The sequence below is a fragment of the Panicum virgatum genome, chromosome 2K (genome assembly GCF_016808335.1).
Source record: "Panicum virgatum strain AP13 chromosome 2K, P.virgatum_v5, whole genome shotgun sequence".
Lineage (NCBI taxonomy): Eukaryota > Viridiplantae > Streptophyta > Magnoliopsida > Poales > Poaceae > Panicum > Panicum virgatum.
In genome coordinates this window covers 34381355-34407113 of record NC_053137.1, presented here as the reverse complement: position 1 = coordinate 34407113, position 25759 = coordinate 34381355, and the positions used below count along the sequence as shown (strand labels likewise).

The following is a 25759-nucleotide window of genomic DNA, read 5'->3' as shown; positions in this document are numbered from 1 at the left end:
TATCTTATTTGTCCATAATCGAAGAAAAATAATCAAAAATCTGAGATTCGAATAGACATTCGAATCTATCCTTAGCCCCGGGGCCTTGCCGTGCGGCGCGCGGAACACGACACGAGCGCGCGGCGGCTGCTACCGTTGTACCACCCCCCCCACACGCGCGTCGCGCAAAGCAAAAGGAAACCCTGCGAAATCCTCTCCGCATCGGCGTCCGTTCATCTCGCCGTTCCGTTTCCGAACTCTGCGCGAGTGCGGCTGGCCCACGACTCGGCGACGAACCAACCGACCGACCTCAATCCCCAATAAATACACCGCACGGCCTTTCGGCTCCCGTGCCCCCTCCCCCTGTTCCCTCCTACGGACTCTCGACAGGCAGTTGTCTTCCGCCGCCGCCGCCGCCGGGTGTTATCGGAGTTGGCGCTCGGCTGTCCTTGCTCTGCATTGCCGCGCCGGAGGACGACCTACGCCGGCCGTAAGCAAGGTACGCACGCGCCGCTTCTCTCGTCGGTCGTTGTTTAGTTCAGGTTCCTCGTTGCTCTGTAGACATGCATGAATGTTTGCCTCGAATCAATCTGCGGCGAGATTTGGTTCCTTGCATGTGCTGCTTCCGCTCTGTTTGTTCGTGTTAGCTATTGATCTGTTGGTTTGGATTAGCAGAACGGAGTTTTGTTCGTGTTAGCTATTGATCTGTTGGTTTGGATTAGCAGAACGGAGTTTGTGTGGGGGTGATTCAGTAGATCGGTTCGTCCCGCGTCTGCACTGTGCCGGTCGCCATAATCGGAGCCCGAAAGACGAGTCGATCTATTCGTTTGGGTCTTTGGTAAACGAGCAATTTGTGGATTGATTCCAATGCCCATCTCCATGGCTGTTTGGTAGTGATTAGTAGATCGATTTGCAATAAGTGAAGCAACCTGTGGAGGCAGATGTGCCTGCACTGTGCTTCCGTTGAATCTGCGTGGATTCCCTGTGCTGCTTTCTTCAGCTTTATCCATGGATGGCCCACGTTCTAGCAATGACAGATATGGTGTGGCATTAGGATAGAGGAGTTTGCATGATATTTTTCTTATACTGATTTCATAAAAAAAACCCTATGCTTTAGGTGTGCGCGCTGGAACTGTCAGAAGATTAATTTGTGTCTAGGGCATCATTCCTTTTACTTTTAGTTGTGTTTGTTAGTATGATATGAGTTGTTTTAAGTTTGGACCAACCAAGAAACTTTCAAAAGGAGTATCAATATTTGAGAGAATTATTTCCTTGTCTCTAAAAAAAATTGTGCTTAGTTTTTTGGCCTTTTCTGAGCTTCTACTTGGCCTTAAAACAAGTTTCGTTTAGTTTCTTGGCCCTTCCATCACCTGCAGTTAGGTCTACAGTTTAATTATATTGAAACGCATTAGTTTAGTATTTTAGCTAAGAAAATGACAATATAAAGAATTTTTTCATGAATTGTTGGTATTTTTTCCACCAGTAAAATAATTTTCTAGACATTTATAAATCTATTTTCTGTTTTAAATAAAAAAATCACAAGAACATGGTAAAATAGTAAAAAAATTCACTGGAGTTATATCTAAGCAGAACTCTTTGTAGGCCAAGAAAATAATTCTCTCTAAATATTTTACCTGAAATTTATTACTATTTTGAAATAGGCTGCACATATTTTAACGCTTTTAGAGGTTGCATTGCCCCACATGTTTCAACTTACTCATGCGTATGCTGTTTTTTAGAAAGTTTCCCGTGCGACTTTTGTTGTATGTAATAGTGATCCTATAACTTAAATGGTATATACTGTAAGGTGATATTTCTTTTGCGCCTTTGTTTTACAAATAGTTTGTTACTAGATTACACCACTAATTGCCCATTTGGATTGTTTATACTTAAGTCATCATGTATGTGCAATTAACAATATAATGATATATGTACTAATAGAAAAATTGATTACCAATTTTTTTTAATTTTAATATTGAAATATTGATATGATTGTAATAAATATGCATGGATGCCTATGAGGTTCATTAGGAACAATTTATCATTTTTCTTTTGATAATTTGAAGTAATTTTGACACTAGAGTAGACTTTAATTAATTTCCATTAGTTTGCATTTGAAATAAAGTACTCTTTTTTGTACAATATTGCACATGTTATAAGAACTTTCATTTTTCTTTTGATAATTTGAAGTAATTTTGACACTATAGTAGACTTTAATTAATTTCCATTAGTTTGCATTTGAAATAAAGTACACTTTTTTGTACAATATTGCAAATGTTACCAGAACTGTTCCAAGTACTCTTTCTTTGTACAATATTGCACATGTTACAAGAACTGTTCCAACTATGTTTTGTTTTTCATTGTAGAAATTCCTATTTTTGGTTGTTTTGACTTCAATTGGCGGCATGAAACATCAAAGGCAACCTAGTGGTAATTTTGGTCCAAGATCACGCACATCTAGACTAAAAGGGAAAAATGGATCATTGAGAAAAACAAAAAAATCTAGGTTTGTGTCAAAGCCAATGATAAAGATCCTAGGAGAAGTGAAGAAGGCACAGGCTAATATGAGATCTATCTATCCCTCCATGGTGGTTAACAACAAACTACGTAAGAGCAATTCTAGTGAAAACGGTCAACGAGGTAATCAAGTCTTACCACAATCCGAGCAACATCTTGATGGTTGTAAAGTTGAACAACGGAATCACGAAGTAATGAAAGAAGATTTTTCTCCAATGGCAGTAAGTCCTAAATCTAGGCATGCAAGTTCTTCAGGAAAGCTGGTTAAACCTACCCTCGCGAGCTCAATGACTTCAAAGATAAATCAAAGATCCGTTAACCATGCAAAAGGTGTCAAAATGTCCAGTTCACAACCAACGAACTTAAAGGCAATGCCAGGGTTGGTTCTCAAGTCAACAGGGCAATTTAGACCCATCACATGGATGCATATGGGGGATGGGATGAATGGTCGCAATGATATAAATATAACCAATGGTGGCAATCTTAGGAGTAGGAAAGAGTCATTACCGGAAGAAATCCCCGAGTCACATGATGATGGTTCCGAAGGTGAGAATCCAACTCATCAGACAATTAAGAGACGGAGAAAATATATAGGATCAAATGAAGATGAAGATGACAATGACAATGACAATAAGAGTCTGGAGGGTGTTGCCAATGATATTTTGAAGAATTGTCATACTAGAGTTACTAAGCCATTTGTTGCCAATTGTCCCAAGAAGCAATGCTATTATTGCTCCAAGCCCATCGATGAACCTGTTTGGAGGTATGATTTGATAGGTTCTTTATCCTTTCATTTCGTAGTATCTGTTTACCTTTTCCCCTGTTACTAATTTTGTGATCATTCTAACAGTGGTCTTCTCAATATCGGCAATAAGGTTTACGTACCATTGTCTGGTCATTTGTCGACTAAATCATGTGAGAAGGTGCACAATTTGTCAAAATTGTTGTCGCGTATGGTTGAAGTGGCTAAACTACCTAGGTCAAAGGTTTGGCCTAAGAGATGGGAGACATCAAGACCTATAGATGACAACATTGGTTTATACTTCTTCCCCTATAAGATGAGGTGCCTTGCTTTAACCTTTGCATTTGCATTCCCTTACAACACATCTACCTTCCTTTCCTTATGATGAAGTGAGATGTTTATTTCATTGTTCGTATCTCTAGGCCTGACAAGTCCCATGACAAGCTACTTAAGGAAATAATGGAGAATGATTTAGCCTTACGGGCCACTATCGATGATGCTGAGATGCTGCTGTTCCATTCTAATTTGCTTCCTAAACGATATCAGAGTATGTAAATGTTTTTTTCCCTATAGTAGTGATTATGATGTTCTAATTGGTATCAATAAATATAGGTTGGCATTAAATAATTATGAGTAAAATGCACCAGAGGTTTATCAACTTGTAACACTTAGGTCCATTAACTTTGAAATTGCATTTTTGGGTCTATAAATTTGTAATACGTGTCACTTGGGCCCATAAACTTTAAAAGTTTATTTTTAGATCCAAAAACTTGTAACTTTTGTCACCTAGGTCCATCCCTCAATCTAACCTTCATGCACTGATATCGCACTAATAACATGAATCAACACGATGCCCACACGTTACTGGAGTTATGCCAGAATAGTGAAATTTGAGCTCAGGTCTTGAACCAAGAGCATAAGGAGAGGAGATAGGAGAGATGAAAGACTTATTTTGAAGGTTATTGATATGTATTAGGATTCATATGGGAGCTTGCAGACTGTCATTGGTGAGAACTGAGTGAGAACTGAGCTTAGAACTGAGCTTAGATCTAGATATGACCCCGTAATATGGGTGGAGAGGAGGGGTGATAGCTTGAAAAAGGTGGAGGATGTCACGGAGGAACTCAACAACATGCCTCTCTTGGTAGGAGATATATTATGTCCTCTGTGGCCCCCGGTGTTGCGGTGGTAGGAGATATATTATGTCCTCTGTGGCCCTCGGTGTTGCGGTGAAAAATCGCGTGCGATTGAAAGACATTCATGGATAGCGATATCGGCGCGATCGTTGTAGGCGCGTCTCTAGCCACACAACTGCTCATGGATGAAATTTATGGATCTACAAATGCACTTTTGTAGTTATGGACCTAAGTGGCACAAATTACAAGTTTATGAAGCAAAAAATACACTTTTAGAGTTTATGTACCTATGTTTCGAAGTTTATGGACTTAAGTGGCACAAATTACAAGTTGATTGACCTAAAATTGCACTTTTGGAGTTCGTGGATCTAAATTGGTGGATCTCTGATGCATTTTTACTCAATAATTATTCTATACATTTTTTAGCCATTTTTATTAGAATATGCCTTTGTATACATGCATTTTTTTTGTGGCTACACATGCATTTTTAATCCATTGCTAATCGGTTGTTCTCTTATATGTGTAGCGTTCCAAATGAAACACTACTTGTGGGGTGTATTCAAGCCCAATGAAGTTGAAGGGAAACAGGTTGCTGCATTGCATCAACCTGACTGCTCCACTGGAGCTACAGCATTTGCTGCTAATGATACAGCCACCGGGATTGCTACTGATGCTGCTTGCATGCCCCAAGGAGCTTTTGGGGTTGCTACTGATGTTAGCATACCCACTGAAGATGCTACTAATGCTCCTACCGTACCTGCAGCAGATCATGGACAGATGGACTCATCAATCGGTGCACCCCCCGGCAGGATGATTGCCTTTGTGGTCAAGGAGACCCCAAGGCTCGAGCAGCTCATCCGGGAGATGCAACGGGAAGGTACCTTGGTCATGCATGGGGAGATGATGAGTACTGGCTCTGGGCCAGGCAATATAGCAACTGTGACGCAGAGCGGGCAGCCAAGCAAGACATGAGTGGCTCACTGGAAGTACCCAATCGGATGGCGTCTTAGCCTCACTATGAGCCAACAAAGTGGCGGTGGCTGTGACGAGCTCTTTATAAAGCAGCGGCAAAGTTTCTGAAAGTTTTTTGCGTGCAGCAAGGGGACTTGAATCTTTGCATGCTCCTCGTGCTATGTAGAGGATGCCAAGCTTGCTTGTTAGTATCGAACAAACCAAACGTGCCCTGTATTGCTTAGGCTAGCACAGTTTAGTGTAGTTGCTGCTGGTTTGGCCCGTTGCTCCTGTGGAGTGGTGGTATACTAGTCGAGGCCGTGTTCATTACTACCACTCGGAGCCATGTTCATCCTGCACGGTTATGAAGTCCTATCTCTGTACAAAGTTCTGATTACTATAACTTAAGCTTAAGCTATTAATTGCTTTGCATATCTCATATTTGGATACAAAAGGGCCGCTAATTAGTTTACTATAAAATACTTAACCACTATTAGTGCAATGGGAATTTTTATGTGAAATTTTAGAAGCTGCTAAACTGGTGCACACCTGCAAAACAATTAAAATATACTTGGCTTCCATTATACGCCAGAAAATTTAAATAATTGCCACCGTCACGAGTTGCCATGGCCTAGTTTCCCCTTTTAGAATGACGTTACGAGTTGCCATGGTCTAGTTGCCCTTTTAGAATGCAAATAACAAATTTGCCATTGGAAAGAGATTGAGGTCTAATTTTTTGCCACTTTTGGACTCGTGGCAGTCCAAGTCACCTTGCCTGCGTGGATTTTTGTGGGAAATGACCGTACTGCCCCTCCCTTGGACCCTCTTTACCCCCTTCGGCCGGGCCCACTCATCAGCTCCATCCCCTCCTCGCTTCACTTCCTTTGTTCTCCCTCCTCCCGTGGCATGGCGGTAGGCTTCTCCGGCGAATCTCGGCTCTGCTGCCCATGCTCGAAACCGGCTCCGCCCCGCCATGACTTGGCCTCTGCCTCCGCCCAAAGCTGCTGTTGTCGCCATGTGCCACTGCCCAGATCTGCTGCTGCCAGGGGCGCTGCCGCCACCTCGAGCTGCTGCTACAGTGATCGCCGCCGCCCGGAGATGAGGTTCGGCCGAGGAGGAAGGAGGGGCATCGGCCGAGGCGAGATGCACGAGCTCACTAGTGGAAATCGATACATCGGTGACAAATGATATTCGTCACTGTAGGGCCAAAATCCATCATAAAGAAAGTTTGGTGACGAATTTATGTCAAAATTTGATACATCGTGAAAGTCTCGTCAAGTTTGTTCTATAATGACGGAACACGCAAAACATCACGAAACTGGTTTTTCTAGTGATGAAGGAACTTCCATCACCGAACCATTTTTGCTTTGGTCACGGACCCTAAGATCACCGAACCGTTTGACGAAATTAAGCTATCCTCAAAAATACAATAGCGTAGTGGATAGACGAAAGCAAAAGGAAAGTAATCGTCGTCCCAATGCAAATTTACAAAACGACAGTTGTCGTGGCTCTAGGAGGAGGGCCACAGCCGGGTGGCGTAGTGCACCCGCCTAACCCCAGAGGGTGGTTACTCAGGGAAGTGCAAGCGATTACTCAGATCTTCTCATGAAGCAAGAACACAAGAACACTCGAGGATTTAGAGTGGTTCGGGCCGCCGGAGCGTAATACCCTACGTCCACTGAGAGTTGTATTGCTCTTGTGTCTGTGGATGAGTCTATCCTCTGCCTCCAAGTCTTTTCTTGGACTTGAGTCCTTCTCTAGCTGGCGTCCCCCTTTTATAGTGCAAGGAGGACGCGTACATAGGCGTTGGACCCCGTCAGGTGGGCCCAACAAGGATGTATAGTTTACCATCCAAAAGACATTAACAGTGCCTTGTGAATCTCTTTCTGATACGCTTCATCGTCCTATAGACTCTCTGACCGAGGGGGGTCTTCACCTGTCCCATCGGCGAGGCGCCCGTTGAGGCGGTGTAGGTTGCGGCGTAGAGTGTTGGGTCTACCGCGTAGGCGTTATGATATTCCGTCGCCGAGCTGTCGTGTCTAACTGGCGTTGCAGACTGACGCACGTGGCGTGGGTGCCGCCAGTGGCTGCACTGTGCGTCTCGGTAACGCGCGATCAACAGTACAACCTAGCAAAAGTCACATCGGGCTCTGCTGTGGCAGAGCGCACTTAACATCTCCCGCATTAAATGCGGTAGGTGGGCTAGTCTTACCGGGGAAGCTTCGCGGCTGCGCGCGTTCCTGCGACTGCGGGCACGTGGTGGCTCCGGACCCCCTCAAGCGGGGTGTCTGTTCCCTCCCCGCTGAGGGGTCCGGATAGTATATGGGGGTCCGGGATCTTGTGGAAGGTCCGGTGCCCCCGGCTATTTTGGCTGAGCGCTCCCTTCTCCAGGTCACGTGGCATCACCGGACCCTTCCCTAGCAAGGAATGGGTCTGGGGCTGTTGATCGGGTGAGAAGGGCTTCGGACCGCAGGGGTCCGGCTGCTCAAGCCGTCAGCGCGTAGTCACAGATAACTACGAGGCTCTTGCCTAGACACGGCAATCACCTCTGGGACACGTGGTGACACCTGACTCGTCCCAGAGCGGGAAGCGGGTCCAGGACCGTTGGTCCGGTGAGGTGGAGTCGGACCCCAGGGGTCCGACTGCTCAGCTCCTTAGGGCGTAGTTACGGATAACTACGCGAGTCTTGACGCAGCAAGAGGGGGTACCCTAGTCCAGAGGTACCGACAGCAGTCAAGAACATCTTGAGCTCGCGACGAATCCGGCAGTCCTCGCTGCAAACACTTTGTATCCAAATTGCAGCCATGGTAGAACAACAACGGAATCGCACTTACTGCGTGCACACAAATCAAGATTGGCGCGCATCGGTACTGCCGCAATTCTTCTCATCTGGTGTTCAGCTGGCGCCGCCGACAGGTTTAGCGGGAAGATGCGTGGGTTAAGGACCCGACCCTCTTCGCCGGTTGCCGACAGATAGGAGCCGCATGTCAATCTCACAAAAAAAAACAGATGGTCCCCTATCCTTAAGTAGTCGGGGAGCCATTCCAAACAGAATGCGAGTATGATTTTCACAAAACTCTTGCGTAGCGCAGTGGTGTATAGGAACTGCTGAGCCTGTTTTGGCCCGTGTTCGAACCCATGTGGAGGCACAAATTTTCTTCCCTTTTGTGATGGATCGGCACACTTGTTTTCACAGCGCCTTTTCTTCTTCCTGGCCGGGACCTATTTTCACATAGGGCCTTTCTTCTTCATGGGCCGGATCCAGTGGATCCTGGTGGTTCACTCAAACCTCTCTGCCAGCACCACAATAATTTCATATCGGGCTTGACTTTGAAATGGGCCCAGGCTTTATATCTGCGGGCACCACCTGGCCATGGTGTGGACACACTGGACAGGGCAAACATGTTATCCATGACGTCCTGCTGGCCTGCACTCGTACACCTGGACATGCTCATTCCTATCCAGTGGAGCCTGCATTGACATATATATTTCACCCACAACCCTAACACGTGGACCTTCTGGTTCCAGTCAGCACGCGTGGCTGCCAGCTAGACATACTGGACCAGTCAACCGGGGCCACAATTGCTTGTGTTAGCCATGTCAGCCTGCTGGGCTCGCACTTGTACAAGTGGACACCTGGGTCAAACCTCTCGCAACGGACCCGCGTTGATATAGTTGACCAACAAGCCAAGGCCGTGGACCGGCCGTTCCATGACGGATCGCCCCGGTCTGATTCTATGACGAATCGCTACACGTGGCAGCCGGTCTGGTTTCATGACGAATCGCGCCGATCACAAGTAAGAGGACTAGATGGTGTACATTTTTTTGACGATATGAAATATTGTTCTGTGACACGCGTTTTACTTTCGTCATAGTTCCGCAGGTGCTGAGGGCTGTGCCGATGAACTATGACAAAACCTATGTGCACTGTGACGCGTGTTTTGCTTTTGTCAAGGTTGACTAGCATCCGAGGGCTGCCGACGAAGACCTATTGCGAACATGTTTTTTTAGATGCGGTCTGTTCAATGACGAAGCTACAAACGTCATGCGAAAAAACGTCATGGGTGCTACTATTTCTACTAGTGGCTAGAGGCGCGCTGGTGAGGGAGGAGGACGGCCTCGCCGTGCGCCGCGCCGGCCTTTTCCCACCGCTGGGCGAGGGAGGTGGAAGAGAGAGTGGGAGAGAGAGGGAGGCGCTCTCCTGCCACTGCTCCTCCCCGTGCCGGCCACCAGGCTTGGGGGGCGTGGCGAGTGTAGCACGGCAGGGAGCAGGCGTGGGGGTGGTGCCGGCCAGAGATGGGAGAGAGAGCGGGCGGGGGGAGAAGAGAGGGAGTGAACGGGGAGGGAATGGAGCTGACGAGAGGGCCCAACCGGGGTAATGGGGATCCAGGGCACAACACGGTCATTTTCCTATGAGAATCCACGCTTGCAAGGTGACCTGGACTGTCTCGAGTCAAAAAGTGACAAAAATTAGACCCCCAGTTTCTCTCGGATGACAAATTTGTTAGTCACGTTCCATAAGGGGCAACTGGACGAAAGCCACTCGGAATGGTGCCAAATATTTAAATTTCCCTTATACGCCTACAATTTGAAGCATCTATCGTTTTTTTCATGTTAGCACTTATATGCACTTATACTAGTGGATGCATACTGATGACGAGCTATTGGGATTTTATTGGCCTAGACGCAATCACTACGTGATCATGCCCTAGTCAAACCAAATATGTTTTATTGCTGCTCATTCATATGTCATACTTTCCTAATTCAATAAAGAAACTTAAATAATGTTTCTCCACTTTGAAAAAATTATCCACTGGACCTTGTATCACATATACATGTTAGAACTTTTAGTAACAAATATTACTTAAATATCTTAAGAAACAAAAATAAAACTAGACATTTTGTGAATTAAACTAGGTGTTGTTAAAAGCATATTTACTTTTACCCCCGATGCTACATCGAGAGCCCTCTCCATTTAAGCTTAAATCGAGAGCCCTTTTGTTACTTCTAAAACAATAGGAGAGAAAGTAACTCAACCTTCTTCTCTGGTGACGGGCGGGAGGTGGGCGGGGTAGTTGGGGGGGGGGGGGGGTTGGGGTGTCGCTGTCGGCCACAGGTGGCAGCGGAGGTCAGCGGGGTTAGGGTTCTGAGTTTCCGTGGTTGGGGTTGCTCCATGGCCAGGCGACCTTAGAAGGAGAAGGCCGTGTGTGGCGGCCAGCCCGGCGGAGGAGGCAGAGTGTGGGCGGCGAGGTCGCCGGGCGGCTGGTGGTGGACAACCGGCAAGCAGGGTCGGCGGTGGGGGCCACCGAGCGGCTATTGGCGAAGGCGGACCGGGAGGGGGAGGGGGAGAGGGAGGGGTGGGATAGGGCAGCCCGCACCGGCGCCGGCGCGGGGGAGGTCAGGGCATGGGGCGGGGCGGTGAAAGTCCCTTGTTTGGTTTTGGTAATTGAGTGACAACTTAGGTGGACTAATAAGTGTTTATATCGAGATACATAGGAGATTAGTCCACACAAAGACACAAGTATGAGCGACATGTGCCATGGAGGAGAAATGGCTAAGGGTTGATGCTATGCTCATATAGTGTGATGGAGGAACTCATTGCATATGAGACATGACATGGAGTTATGTGACCAAAGTGGAGAAGATCAAGACAAGTCTTGGCTTGATGGACCGGTTGCAATGGAGAAGGACAAGTCAAGGCTTTGAAACGAGGGACCGCGAGGCGGTGAAGCTTGGGCAAGATTTGGCGCCGATGGACCGAGGCAACGGTGAAGAGCGAGCAAGGTCAAGATCGATGGATCAAAGAGGTCATGTGATGATATGGAGTGGATCATATCATTCAAGGAAGATCAAGCCAAGTGTTGACTCATGATGATGATCAAAAGGCTTGATGGAGTTTGGTGCTTGTGTGGCATCAACATTTGGGAAGATGAAATGAATGTGCAAGGCAACGGTATGACTTGTAGGGCATTTTATTTCACCGGTCAAAGGTTGTGTAGAGAAGTGCATGACCGGATTTAGGATAGATGGCCATACTATCAAGAGGGGCAAACTTGTTTGCATATCGGTCATCTAGTGCCACTTGAGCGATCTAACATTGTGATGTTGCTAGGATCGAGTGGCGTGGTTAGATTAAGTGAAAGTTCTTTGAAAATGATTGTGAAATGCTAACACACATGCACATGGTGTTGTTCACGTGGTGGTGTTGGCACATTTGCAAAGGAGAAAGAGTTGGAGTTGATGTTTATCAGCTTGGGGAAGCAAGAAAGGCTTTTCGGTGTTCTTCGGAGATTAGGTTGGCTCTTGGAGTGAAATACTGCTTTGATCCATTGTGTTTTGGATCAAATATTCAGTTAGGTTGTGTAGTCCTCTGAATAAGCTTTCCATAGAGTCCAAGATCACCAAATTTGGACATTGGAGCTAAGAGTTATGGCCGTTTTACCGAAGTATATTTCTGCTGGAAATAGACCTGCGGACGGTCCGCTCCTGGGGGGCGGACGGTCCGCCGTTATCTCGGATGAGCTCGAGCAGAACCGTTTTTGTCTCTGTTGGTGGTCCAAAATGAACTGCGGACCGTCCGGTCCATGGGGGCGGACGGTCCGCCTTTAAAAGGTGAAACGGGCGCAGAAACTTGGTAGTTCTGTCTTGGGTGTCCAAATTGTACTGCGGACGGTCCGGCACTTGGGGGCGGACAGTCCGCCTCCTACTGAAAATTCTGGGACAGAAACACTGCGGTTTCTATGTGTGCTCACTTTTTGAACGGCGGACGGTCCGCCCCTGGGGAGCGGATAGTCCGCCGGTCACTTCCAGATTTAGTCAGAGACGTTTGCAAATCGGTTGGTTCGAAGTTTTGAACCGCGGACGGTCCGCCCCAGGGGTGTGGACAGTCCGCTCGGAGCTCTAACGGTCGACTCTGACACATAATCATTGCAGTTCTGGCCGTTGGTTTTGAATGGCGGACGGTCCGGTCTCTGTGAGACGAACAGTCCGCGAAAACTCTGTTTTCACGGGATTTGAGTGTAACGGCTAGTTTGGGGCCTCCCTCTATAAATAAAGGGTGTGGCCGGCCATTTGAGGTGGCTGAGCACCTTGGAGACTTGGTGTCCATGTGTGAGAGTGCTTGAGAGCCCTCTACTCACTCTAACTTGATAGTAATCATCCGATCGAGTGAGAGAGCGATTCTAGTGCGATTGCTTTGAGAGATTGCATCGACTGGCACTAGGTGATCGTGTTGCAAGCTGGTGTGCTTGTTACTCTTGGAGGTTGCCACCTCCTAGACGGCTTGGTGGCAAGAGGCTCCGTTGAAGCCCGCAAGAAGATTGTGCGGTGCTCCGGAGAAGAGATTGTGAGGGGTATTGTGCTCACCCCACGGGAGCCGCGAAGAGCAACTCTAGCTGAGCAAGACGTGAAGAGTAGCAAGTGGTCCGGCCGGATCATGTGCTAGAGCTCGGTGTGAACACTCCACGTGGGGAGAGTGTGACTTGAGAGTCACCACTAGCAAGAGGATCGGCGGCAACCTTGGAGCTTGTCTCAACGGGGATTAGCTTGGTGGTAACCAAGTGAACCTCGGGATAAAAATCACCGTGTCAATTTTGTCTACTCTTCTCGGTGGTTTGCATTCTCCAAATCACAAGCCTTGTATTTACATTCATCTATATCTTGTGCTTGTGTAGTTGCTCTCTAGTGATTAGTTAGCTTGTGTAGCTTGCTAATCATTTTCTTGCTTGTGTAGCTAGAAGTAGAGATCCTAGTGTAACTAATTAGCTTGTGTAGCTTAATTAGTTGCTCGTGCTTAGATTGTATAGCTAAGCAAGTTGAGCTCTTGGATTTGGATTGTGTATCCTTGTCCTTGAGCATCTAGTGAGCTTAGGTTTGGTTTTGTACTTTTGCTCATTAGAATTGTGTAGGAGCTCCCCCAGTTTGTGTACTAGTGCTTAGACTTGTGTGACTTGGCATTAGAATTGTTAGGAGAGCTCTTACTAGCTTGGCACTCCATTTGTTTTGTGTAGGATCTTTTTGAAGGTGCCTTAGAGTCATAGTTAGAGGGGTGAAGTCTTGGCTAAGCGAATAGTTTCAATTCTGTGTAAGTTTCGGTTAGCCGGCGCAATTAGTTTTTAAAGGACTATTTACCCGCCTCTAGCCCGCCATCTCGACCCTATAGGCGGGTGGAGGCCCATAGCAGAACGCCGATGAGGAAGGCGCAGGGTGGTGCGGGAGCGGACACTACGTGGAAAAACCTTAATGATAATGGGCACAGATGGCCATTGGTAACGGGCAAAGCACCCGTTACCCTTTTTGGGTTACAAATGGCTCCACAAAGGTTACTTATAACAGTCCCTAGTAACCAATAACTTTCAGTAGTAACAAGTATCGAGAGGGGCGAGTGGGGTGCGGCAGCAAAGCATAGGAAGGGGGAGCGAGAGGCCGAGAGCGATAGCGGTGCAGGCAGAGAGAGGAAGGCGGAGCAGAGAGAATGAGGGGGAGCGGATGTAGACGCCTGCATTGAAAACTGGAATGAAGTAAAATTTCAGGTCTGGACCTCAATCAAGGTAACGGGCTTTTTATGTGGCCCGTTACCACTGTTATTGGTAATGGACATTGTTAATATCGGTTAACAGTGAGCTCTCATTGGTAACGGATTTTAAATGTGGCCATTACTACTGTTACAGTGGTCAGGTCGGGCATGGCCTACCGGGCTTACTTGTAAGTGCGTTTACCAAGACTTGTTACTGTTGACATAGCTTGTAACGGGCTCGCCTGTTACTAATGCGGTGTTACCTATTTTGGGTTTTCACGTAGTAGTGGGAGCGGCACAGCAGGGTCACGACGGGCCGTGGATGGGGGCGACCAGCAGTGGAGGAAGACGAGATGGGGAAGGAGAGACGCGGGTAGCGTGACGTGAGGCGTGGATTTGGTGGGGGTGGGGGTGGGGGGTTGGGGTGGACTCTCGCTGATTTGTTTCGGGGAGAGATCTCTCTCCGTATCAGGGTCCTTTATTTTAATAGGTGCCCCAAAACTATGTTTACGTGGCTGCCTCGAAATTATCTTTCTGGGATCAAAACGGTGGTAGAAGCTTCAAACGGAACAACAAAATAGATGTAGGGGTTACATCCATTAAACCTGCCATGTGATGTTGGCACAATACAGCTGCATAGCGTACATATGATATTTGACAAATTTGTGTATGCATATACAAATTTTGCTACTTGTTGGATCAAAGTATACAAATATACAAGTTGTTATATGGTGGGTGTAATTTACTCAAATTATAATTGTAACTTTGTTGTTGCTGAAAATTTTTGCCTGTAATTTTTTTTGTTACAACCCTTTTTGTCGTACTTTTTAGCCGCCAATATCTATATTATAAAAGTTGAAATAATTGGAATAATTTCTCACCAAGACTAAGCCCACCTTACTCCTCATGGAGACCTCATTTGCCAACGCAGGAGGTTTGAGAGGAGCACATATATTACTTTTTATACCATCATTTTCATATAACCACCGCTTGTACCCACATATTACTTTCTAATAGCACATACTTTACATTCTTTGCACATGCATTCACCCATATTCACGTCATTGTTTGTTTTAGAAGGATAAAAGCTGATATCGTTGTTTTATCGAAGGAAAAGAAACACATGTGTTGTCTTTGGGAGGAAAATAAATTACATATTGCTTGATGGAAGGAAAAGAAACAATGGCGTGTAGCATTTTGGAAGCAGGGGCCGTCCCAAGTTGAAGCAAAGGGTATTCATTTGAATACCCATTAATTTTGACCATTTTTTGTATACATAGTATTTGTCAAGTATATAAAGAAAAATGAAAAATGAACACCACAACAGTAAAATGAAGCAGCACACTACCACCCCCTCCGGACCTCCCCACCAAAATTTAGTTATGCTTCTTCACTTGGGTCTAAAAAGATCGGTTGCATAAGTTTGAAGAAAAAAACTTGCTAGATATAATTGGCAGCATTGGTACATAGTGTACAATTAGTGTTAATTAATGTTATAATCAATTAAACATGCCAAAAACTATATTTAGGCTGTGAAAAAAATTCCTCTTCAAGATTTTGAATACCCATGTTCGAAATTCTAGGCCCGCCCCTGTTTGGGAGGTTGATATCTTTCCATCGCAGGAGTGTGGTGCAATCCTTGCAAGGCCAGAGGACCATATCGTAAGGGATGCATGATCACCGTGATTGGCAATTAACCTTCCTATTTTTCCTATCAGGCGGATTGCACAGACAATAGATATTCTGCCCGCTGGAGGGAGGGAACGCAGTGTGACGCAGCGTAAGCCGTCAAGCACGATCTATTTCTTGGTGCCATCGATGACGAGCCGACGTAAGCAGGAGCGGTGATTGCGAGTCCATCCTCGGTGGCGGTGCTAATAATCCGATGTAAGCACGGCTGTTGATCCTTAATCTCGGCGGCGCTTGATCCTTAGTCTCGGCGGCGCTGATCCACAACCCGATGTAAACACGACCTGTGATCCTTGGTGCCGGTGGCGCTGATCCATGACGATCCGACGTAGGCACTGCCTGTGATCCTCGTTGCCTGATCCTTTGTTGCTGTCTGCGCTGATCCACAACGACCTGACGTAGGCTAGTGATTGAGTGGTGATTTTCTTTAGTTTTATTTCTTTTTGTCTTTGCATGGAATCAATTTGATTTTTATACTCTAATTCAATCTCAATGGTAATGTTAGGGGTCGAAATAAATTGTTTATTCCACCTTGATGGATGGTCGTCTTCCACTGGGTCATCTGACAAACATATCAAACATTGGGCGTGGATATGTGGTCATAATTTCCTGTCAAAAAATGTGGTCATAATAAGAGGTTAAAATAAGAAGCAGATGCTTGTGGTGACCATGGTAGTTTTTTTTTTCTTTTTCGCTTCTATGTTCACTTATACTTAAGATATTTTTGCCGGAGGAGGAGAAGGAAAAGAAGCGCAAAGGCAAGGGAAAATTATCAGCATGAGAAGGCTGAAGCCAAAGCATTGCACACATCTCATAACAAAGACTGGTGCAGCGTATTCTTGTAAGTTAGTATTCATTATTTAACTGAAAGCACAAATATTAACATCAATCAATAGTCACATATGCTCTATTGGATTGTACATCATTTGTTGATGTTGTCAGTGTCATCGAAGCAAGATCATTGCCGATATTGAAAACAATAATCAACGTTAGTTGCTCGTTTCGTGATAGAAAAAATTTAGTCCCAACTATTTTTTTTTCTTGAACGGACGGCAAGAGTTTTGCCGAATTTTTATTAGAAGATGAGAAAAAAGAGAGAGCAAAGAGCCCCCTCAAACAAAACAAAAACCCCAGGAAAGCAACTCACTGCAACAATGGAAAAAAATAAAGAAACCGTGGGGGTTAACAACCAAACTATAAGACATCATAATATGTGTTTAATGCTGTTTTGTGTAGGATTAGTCCACGGTCTTGATTTCAATGACGATGCTGGTGAGGGATGGATCTAGAGAAATGATACTTTTACAAGGAATGGTGAAGTAAAATTATTGAACACATAATAAATTCCATACACGACTTTGGGTGACAAAGAAGGTAATTTTTTTCTCCGGATGATGGAAGAGGCTATATATACTATCTGATTTTATGTTTATTTGTTTGTTATCTAGATTGTCCTCATGATGTGACTCAAGAGGAATGCACGTGGGAGAAGAAAAAGAACGCTAGCCCATTCTCTGTATCCTTGGTTTCGAGATGGAGACCCTTCCGCCTCCCTCTCCCCCTCCCCTCCCGGCGCCACTTCACGTCCCACCAGCCTCCCCCCGACGTCCACCGCGGACCCGGCGTCCACTCCCCTCTCGCCGACACTCCCTCCGAGTCCGGCGGCCACCCTCACCACTCCCCGGCGCGGGGAACACCTGAGCTCCAGGGTCGCAGCAAAGCCCAACGTTGGGTCCGCGACTCGCCGCCTACGGGAAAGTCTGGCGGCGCTACCCCAATATCCTTCAAGGAGGCGCTCCTCCTCGGCATTGCCGCGCGTGCATCGCCGCAGTCGCCAAGGTCGACGCCCCGGTCGAGCCCCCGTGGTTCTGGGCCTCGGATTGTGGTGCGGGATGCCCCGCGCCAACGCCGGTCTCCTGCTACGGTGCCTGACACCGACGGATGGGTGACTGCGGTTTGCCGCAAGTCGCGCCCGGCTGTGCGTCGCGCCGAGCGGCGACCGCCTAGACCCGTTCCGGTCGATCTCCGTGGGAAGTGCTTTAACTGCTTCTCCCCGTGGCACCGGGCGTCATCCTGCAAGTCGAGCACTCGGTGCTTCATCTGCCACAAGTCCGGCCACCGGTCCTACATCTGCCCTTCTCGTCGCGTGACACCATCTCCCTCGGCTCCCCCCAGATTGTTGTGGCGACCGGTGGCGTCCTCGTCTAAGGTGGTGGCGACGTCTACTCCCATGGTTGCCCCGGTGGCAGCTACGCCGGTTACTCGGGGAGACAGCGACGCCCCTTCCCAGCGGCGGCGGTGTGCTCGCAAACGTTCGCGACGCGGTGGACACGGCCAGGCTTCTTCCAACTCCAACCCGGGAGATCTTCCCTCCCCTGCTTCGAGCGATGATGATCACCTGATCACCGACGCTGGCCATTCTCTGCGGCCATGTTGCGTGATTCAGCGTTCGAGCGTCATTGCTCAGCGGGAGGAGTTGCTTGCCGAGCGGGCCCTCATCCTCTCCGTTGTCACTGATGATCCCGGCGGCCTCTTCGAATCCATCTTACCTGCCATTGCTCAGAGGTTTGAGATCGAGGAACGCTCGCTGTCCCTCTCCCCGTTGGGACTCGCTAGCTTGCTCTTGATCTCACCGGATGAGCAATCGGCGTCCAGAATCCTCAACGACGGACGGGCGCTGATCATCCCTGCTGGTCGCATACATGCCAAGCGTTGGACGCGGTTCCTCTCCTCTACGGCAGGGAATCTCCCCTATGCTACGGAGATCGAGCTTCGGGGAATTCCAGCGCATGCATGGGATGTGGATACTGCTTCTCAACTCCTCAATGACTGCTGTCTACCCTGCGGCATCCTTCCCGGGATGGAGGGACGCAGGGATGTCCTGCGCCTACGTGCCTGGTGCTCAAGCCCGAGGGACATCCCTCCTGAGATGGACCTTGTAATTCCAGAGCCGGAAACGGGTGGTGTGTTACATGACAACGCACACTCGTCTACCCTATTCATGTCTCTGTTCATCAGTCCGGCGAGCCGCCATTGCTGGGTGGTAACCCGCCACCACCACCGTCACCTGCTGATGATGATCGTCATCATCACCGACACCAACGGCGGCTTCCATCGACGTCTTCCCCGGCGACGGCGACTCAGGAGGGGCCTGTGCATTCAATGCTGGGCCCACCCGTGCTCCTGTGCATTCAAGGCTGGGCCCACGAGCGACCGGGTGTGCTAGCTCGGTCCATGTTGACGTCTCGCATCCTGTGCATGGGGGCCTTGATGGCCTTGGCTCGTTGGCTGCGGCGGGCGTAGCTCACGATGTTGCCGCGCACGCGGGCGCTGGGCACGATGCCGCCGCGGCGGGTGATTCTGCGGCTGCGGACGTCTCGGCCTTCTCCCCCGTCGCTGAATCGTTCCCCCCTTCTTCGGGGACCTTAACTGAGCTGACGGGCCCACTGCTTGAGATCCTGACGGCGCGACCGGGCCCGAGCATCGAGGTTGCCCCTTCGACCCTGATCGCGACCTCACCCTGCGTTGTGTCGCTGGTGGATGCGCCCCCATGCGCGATTACGATGCTCGGCGTGGCGGCCTCGGGGCTTGCCGACGTTCTCCCTTGTGGAGACACCCCTGGTGGAGAATCTGACTGTGCCTGCTGTCGTGGACGCTGCGGGGACCTCGCCGGCCTCTGCTTTAGCAGGTTTATTGATAGAAATCAATCGTTTATTCCCATATGCCCAAGGAGTCATGAGTAGTGATCCCGTACTTAGTGTACTGGTTTAGTCATACCTTCAGTCATGCTTTATCCTTACCGATGTTCATGGATGCGATCAATCTTTACACAACACTCATTTCTATTAAAGGTTTACTCTATATGTGCAATTCATGCTTCATGATAGGATAGATCCGTTAGATTAGATGGAAAACTTTAGATAGTTCTTTGTCGATCCATGGATTGATAAACCTTGGGGGAGTACTCTAAGGGAAAAGCTACCACGATTCGTGCATTTGCGGTATATAAATTAAGGCGCTAAGGAGCGTCAACAAGCTTTTCTGATGCCGTTGCCGGGATCGGCAACTCGAACCCTAGGGCGATCTATCTAGTTTTTTTGGACTAACCCTAATTTTTATTATTGCATATACCCTTGTTTTCTTGTTTGTGTCCTTGAAAGCAGGTGGAAAAAGTTAGACACCAAACTTGGAATTCGAGAAGTCCATAATCCACTTCAACAAATTTCAACAATCGACAACAAGATGATCGAGGAGCCTCGATATGGAACATCAACAACGTCCACATCGACATGACGGCAACAACATCAAGATTCGCTCTTTAGTGGTAGGTGCTAACTTTTGTTAGTGGACCAGCATCCGCTATCGAGTCCCCACTCCCCAAAGCAAAAGATGATAAATAAGGTATGCCACTGTGTCGATTAATTTTGAAGACTAATGTTTCTTGGAGATTTGTTTGTTCAAGCAATAGATGTGAAGTATGCCCAAAAAGAAAATCGTAAGATCGGATCATCATCATCTCCAAAGTGCTGCTGTTGTGATGAGATTTTCGTCCATCATCAGAGAAATACCATGAGAAAATAATAGATTATTTTAAAGCTCCATCAAGTCTTCTTTCCAACGCATCAAGAATCATGAATTTTGGAGATCGGTGTGAAGAGTTAATGTAAAATCTTTCAATGCTGCACGTTCTGAAATGTCTCGGGACAGAGTGTAGTGCCGGAGTAAAACGACCATAACTTCTTCATCCGGAGTCCGTTTGGGATCAATGACCACTCATTGAAAAGGTAATTTCATAAGGTTTTCCATGGAGTAGAAGTTTGGTACATGTTCTGTGCAGGATGATCAAGTAATTCAACGAAGAAGAGGCAGCGACAAACAATGGAGAAAGTGATGACGATGTCGCAAGATGTTTGGAGGACCTTGTGCACAAAAGATGATGATTTGAAGTTGACCAACACTGGAGGCAACAAGATTAGAGGAACCATGATGCCACCCATCTTCTCCATGGGATGCTCAAGAAGCTTCTAGTCGAGTGCAATCAAAGAAAGAGACTACTCTGATCATCGACACGAAGCACGGGAGCCTCCTTCGATCCTGACATCTTAGGCAAAGCAAGAACCATGGAGATAGACCATTGGAGCCATGCTACTCACTGGTGAATCAATGGTGATGACCTTGAAGCCAAGGATGCACAACAAGATGCTCCGAAGACCACAAGATCAAGATCATCGACATCTTCGGATCGATTCGTAAGAAGTCATTGTTATCATCAATATTCTGCTCGACCTCAAAAGAAAATTGCTGTATATTTTTGGATATTCAAAAACCCATGAAGTTTCGGTTCCAACGAATCAAGAATGAAGTCAATCGAAATTTCCTACAAGAAGTTATGGCCAAAACATCGAAGGTCGTGCACTCTGAAATTTTCTGGATAGCACGCAGCGCTAAAGTAAAACGGTCATAACTCTCTCGTTTGGACTCGGTTTAAAGCGAATGTCCACTTGTTGGAAATGTAATTTCATAAAATTTTCAATAAAGCTATATTTTGGTATATGTTCTATTCTGTATATAGGGGAAAATCCAAGGCAGGAGCAACATGGGAGCAAGATAGAGGAGATAACGATGACGGCTACGAGGAGGAGCTTGGGCAATGCTTTCATCAAGCGTACATGATCAAATTCAGAGGAGAAGAACAAAACAAAGACCCCAAGAACATCGACAAATAAAGACACAAGCGGTGTACCTTCGACAAATGAAGATGTTGCAAACAAACCACGATGGATTACAAGAGGCGATATCAAGCTGCATGGAACACCTTCACCTCTTGCATGAAGGACCATGGCTTCGCATCAATTTGACGGTAAGAAAGTCGAGCTCTATGACTTTAAATGAAGCGCTTTGCGGGAGGCAACCCAATCTTTTATTTTATATATATTAATATGATCGTCTACATTGCACTCTTTAATCGGAATATCAAGTAACATTGTACCATTGCTCTAACAAAAACCACAACTTCATGTTGTTCATTCTAAATGTTATTGAGGGAGCGCTTTGTTATTTGATCTTGGGAAACTTGTAGACCTTTTTGTGTGCCTATTATTGTTTTGAGTTTTTTTCTTTGTGTCTTTTTAGAGAGATTTATGAAGCTTCGCACCACCCTTTGATTCTAAACTTGTGGCTAGTTAACTTAGGCTAACTTTTTGTTTTGTTTTAGACCACCTCATCATGTCATATCAATTTGTTCACCCACCCCGTGTTGCATTGCATACCATGTTGTTCGTCTCACCCTTGCATTGCATTGCATTGCATGTTGCATAAAAAAAACTTTTTCTAAAAACATTGACTAGACTCGCTTTTGAGATCCTAAAACCCTTAGGAAAACCACTCATAGAGCAATCCTAGAACCATAGGTTATGTTTTTCATTCAAAAAAATCTAACTTTTGTTTCTCTCTAATTTTTTTAAAACCACCTTAGATAGAATTTCTATACCCAACACTCTCTCTTCAAAAATTTTGTTTTAAGCCAAAAATATAGGAAACCTATAAACCTACTTCTAAAACCTTGTTAGCTCAGTTGTTTGGTCCTTTTCAATAAATAACCTTTTCATTGACAAAAGCCTCACTTCTTATGAAGTGTCGCGAAGGCTTTTTGTCACTCTTAGCAATTGTTTTTGAATAAGCTAGTTGCGGAACAACATCGAAAGGTCCTTTTAACCTTGCTAACACTTGTTTTTGCTAACTTTGCATTTGCACTTTGCATCCATTCCATTGTTCATGCCCTCATTTTGCTAGCTTGGTCTCGATCTTATTGATGTATGCTTTCCTATCCATGTAATGCTTATTATGATAGCATTTACCTTTTGCAATCTTGAGTAAACATGGTGTTTAAACTTGTTTGCGGACCTCCATCTTTAAGCTCTTTTGACCAAGATAGCAATCCATTTTGTTCTCATGTTGCTTTAGGTTGATTTATAAGCTTTGCAATGCGCTTTACCTTTCTTGTGTCGTGAAGAATTTTTAACCTTGAAATGAACATGGTGTTTTGACCTCGGTTACATCTTTATGACTATATAGAAAATTAAGCAACCTAGTTGTAAACATGGTGTTTAGAACTTGGTGCGAACATTGTCATTGTTTATATATCTTCCTTTCATCTGCATTTACACTTGCACACACGTACACTCATCAGATTTCGCTAAGCTAGCTATCCCACAAGTTGAGATTCTAGGGATGGTTGGTTTGTTGGCATTTGTGTCTACTCCCGACCGTCACCCCGGGGGTAGTGTGTGCACTTGATTGTTTTGCAGGCATGACAAAGTGTTCCCATGAATCCGTGATCAAAGAAGAAATCAAATTCGTCAACATCTCCAAAGTTCGAGAGCAAGCCCCACTATTTTCATCAAATTTTTCACATGGATAGAGACGTACAAGGAAAAAAAATTGATATTAAGAAGCTCCATGAAATTCCCGTTCCAACGCATCCAAGATGAATGAATTTGAAGACTCGTACAAGGAGATATGGCAAGAACATTGGACGTTGCGCGTTCTGAAATTCGTCGGGACAGATTGCAGCACTGTGATGAAATGGACATAACTCTCTTGTTCGGAATCAATTTTGGGCGAATGAGGACTCGTTGGAAAGAAAAATTCGTGCACTTCATAATGGAGCAATGTTTCAGTACTTGTTCTATTCTGGAAAATGAAAGAAAAAATTCGTGAAGATGAGGTAGCAATGGGACAATGAGGAATTGAAGGATGCGACGACGATGTGAAGCAATGATTGGGACCATGACTTAGTACAAGAAGAAGTTGAAGGAAATTGAGGAAAAAAAGGTGAAGACACATTGAAGATGATATTCATACACATGAGGGAAGGACTTCAAGAATTGCAAGATGGTCAATCTTCTCCTTCCACACCTAGCATCATGCTAAGCATGGGGGAGGATTCTGTGGACAAGGAAGAAAGATCTCATGGAGTAAGATAATCACGGTTGCCATAAGATGCTCATGATTCTTCTTCCATGCTTAGCACAATGCTTAAGTATGGGGGAGGCCGTGCTACACTTCATTACGAGCATCGAGAAGGACGGTAATTCTTCCTCAACTCTCTCTTTTTCTAAATGCTTGTACATATATGCCTTCAACCATAGATGCAAGCTTTGTATATATCTCTCAACCTATCATATGGCTTCTAGGAGGACAACCTAGTTTTGTTTTTGTTTTCAATAAGTCTAGGATCACCATAATTTGTGCTCACCACATTGATACATTTTGGCAATGCCTTTTGCTTATGGAAAAATGATGAAAGTTGCTGCTTTGTTTTACCTACGCTATGTTGTATATAACTTGACCATTTGCTCTCAATTAAATGGAATTAAAATGAATAAATACCGGCTCTTTTATTTGTGGAGGTTAAATGACTAAATTCTAGACCCACATATTCTATGTGGCTCTTTGATTTAAGTCTACCGATGACCTTACACCTTGTGTTGATTAATTTGAAACCTTAATTCCTATGCTATCTACATTTGTGAATCTCTTGCAAAGTTCTACCTACCAAAGCCTATACATACATATTCTTTCATGATGAAACCTTTAGATTGCAAACTTATATTTTGATGAGTTGGATTAAGATTGATTTCTTTGGTATGAGACTAAGAAGCTGGTCATTCTGTTATTTTAGTGTAACCTTCTTTTTGCTAGCCTATTTATCCATGCATTGTGAGTTTCTACTTCGGGAATTTTGCAAACCTCGCTGGATATCCACCCTAAACCAAAAATATCTTTTTGTGATTACCTCCTTGACCACAACCCAATTTGAGTATGGATTATCATTTCGACGGAATCAAAAGAATCAAGGGGTTCAAGAGGAATCAAAAGAATAAAGAAAAATTTTGGGAGACAAGGCTCCCCGGAGATTCAAGAGGTTCTACGAAGAAGAAGGTGAATTTGAGATACTTACCCTACCTAGTTGGTTCTCCCACTATTCATACTCGAGGACAAGCATTTGTTCAAGCATGGGGGGATGGCTGGGTAAGTATTCTATGTTATCAAAAGTTCTAAGGAGCAAAAAGAAAGAAAAAAGAAAGAAAGAGAAAAATAGGAAAATGAAAAAAAGGAGAAAAGAAAAGAAAAATGAAAGAATAAAAGGAAGAATAAAATGCTCCGTAGCTCTTTTTGGCTTCATTAATTTTCTAAGTTACTTTGAAAAACTATTCCATACTCAAATCTTCCAACCATGTGCAATCCGATAACGAGAACTTCATTTGTGTCACGGGATCATCCATTTGCCACTTGCACATGTCCACCTATCTAAATGTGTGTGTTTCATCTTTCTCCCTCTCCAACATTATTTTCCAATGGCCTTTTTGACTAGTCTCGGTAATTCCATTAGATCTCTATTTTAGTTTGATAATATTTCAAGTATAATGTTTTGCTAGGATTGTTTTTACCTACCAAGCTCCACATAAGCCTTCCACTTTTATATATGAGTAGAATAGGTTGAAGACAATCTAATGTAGGCTTGAACGACTTGATGAGATAAGTGTTTCTATGATCTTTTGCAAAAGAACCTCACTTATGTTTGATATGCATTCTTTTGAAAACTCTTCACAATGAAACAAGGTAAAGGTTTGAAGTTTGCTTAAGTTTGAGAGCATTGCATTTATTTATTATTGTGGCTTGTTCTTTAATTGCTAGTCTATCTTCCATAATGAAAAAGTAGCCGGTCACAACATGAACTTAAATGCTAAATACTTGAGAGAGCAATATGTCTTGTTATGTATGACTAAGTGTAGAGAGGACATTGAGGGGCAACGCTGATTTCTTTATAAGCAAAGCTCCTGGACTTACTCGAGGACGAGCAAGGTTTAAGCATGGGGGAAATGTTGGCACTCCTTAAGTACCCATTTTATCCCTTGTTTATCCTTGATAATGGCATGAATTTAATATCAAAATCACCAACCGTCCTAACCCCAGCCTAATTATTGGTCATTTTCACATTTGCACATATATTTTGGAGGAACTTCGTTTTTGGTGGTTTTTGGCCTATTTTGGAGCATGAAATGACGAAGCCCGTGATCAAGCGCTAACACGGAGAAAGACGAAGGCCAAAGCCCAAAGGAAGGACCGAAGCCCATGTTGATTCGAAGCCCATTCATGCACATCCATCCTCCAAGAGAGCCCAAAGGACCAAGCCCACGAAGATGAGGTCAAGATACTTCGGGATTA

At 45.5% G+C, this 25759-nt stretch overlaps 1 protein-coding gene across 1 annotated transcript; it reads left to right on the top strand.

Moving 5' to 3' along the window:
* The first annotated feature begins 320 nt into the window (after positions 1 to 320).
* Positions 321 to 5759, top strand: LOC120674178. Its single transcript, XM_039955321.1, has 5 exons — positions 321 to 478; positions 2346 to 3259; positions 3347 to 3559; positions 3661 to 3785; positions 4901 to 5759. Exons 2-5 carry the CDS (start codon positions 2385 to 2387, stop codon positions 5344 to 5346), a joined length of 1659 nt encoding a protein of 552 aa, XP_039811255.1. The 5' UTR covers positions 321 to 478; positions 2346 to 2384; the 3' UTR covers positions 5347 to 5759.
* Positions 5760 to 25759: the final 20000 nt, after the last annotated feature.

Coding starts and splice junctions, on each gene's coding strand:
- LOC120674178 (XM_039955321.1), top strand. CDS start 2,385: ATGAAACATCAAAGGCAACCTAGTGGTAATTTTGGTCCAAGATCACGC. Junction 3,560..3,660: donor TTCTTCCCCTATAAGATGAG/GTGCCTTGCTTT, acceptor TCGTATCTCTAG/GCCTGACAAGTCCCATGACA. Junction 3,786..4,900: donor GCTTCCTAAACGATATCAGA/GTATGTAAATGT, acceptor TTATATGTGTAG/CGTTCCAAATGAAACACTAC.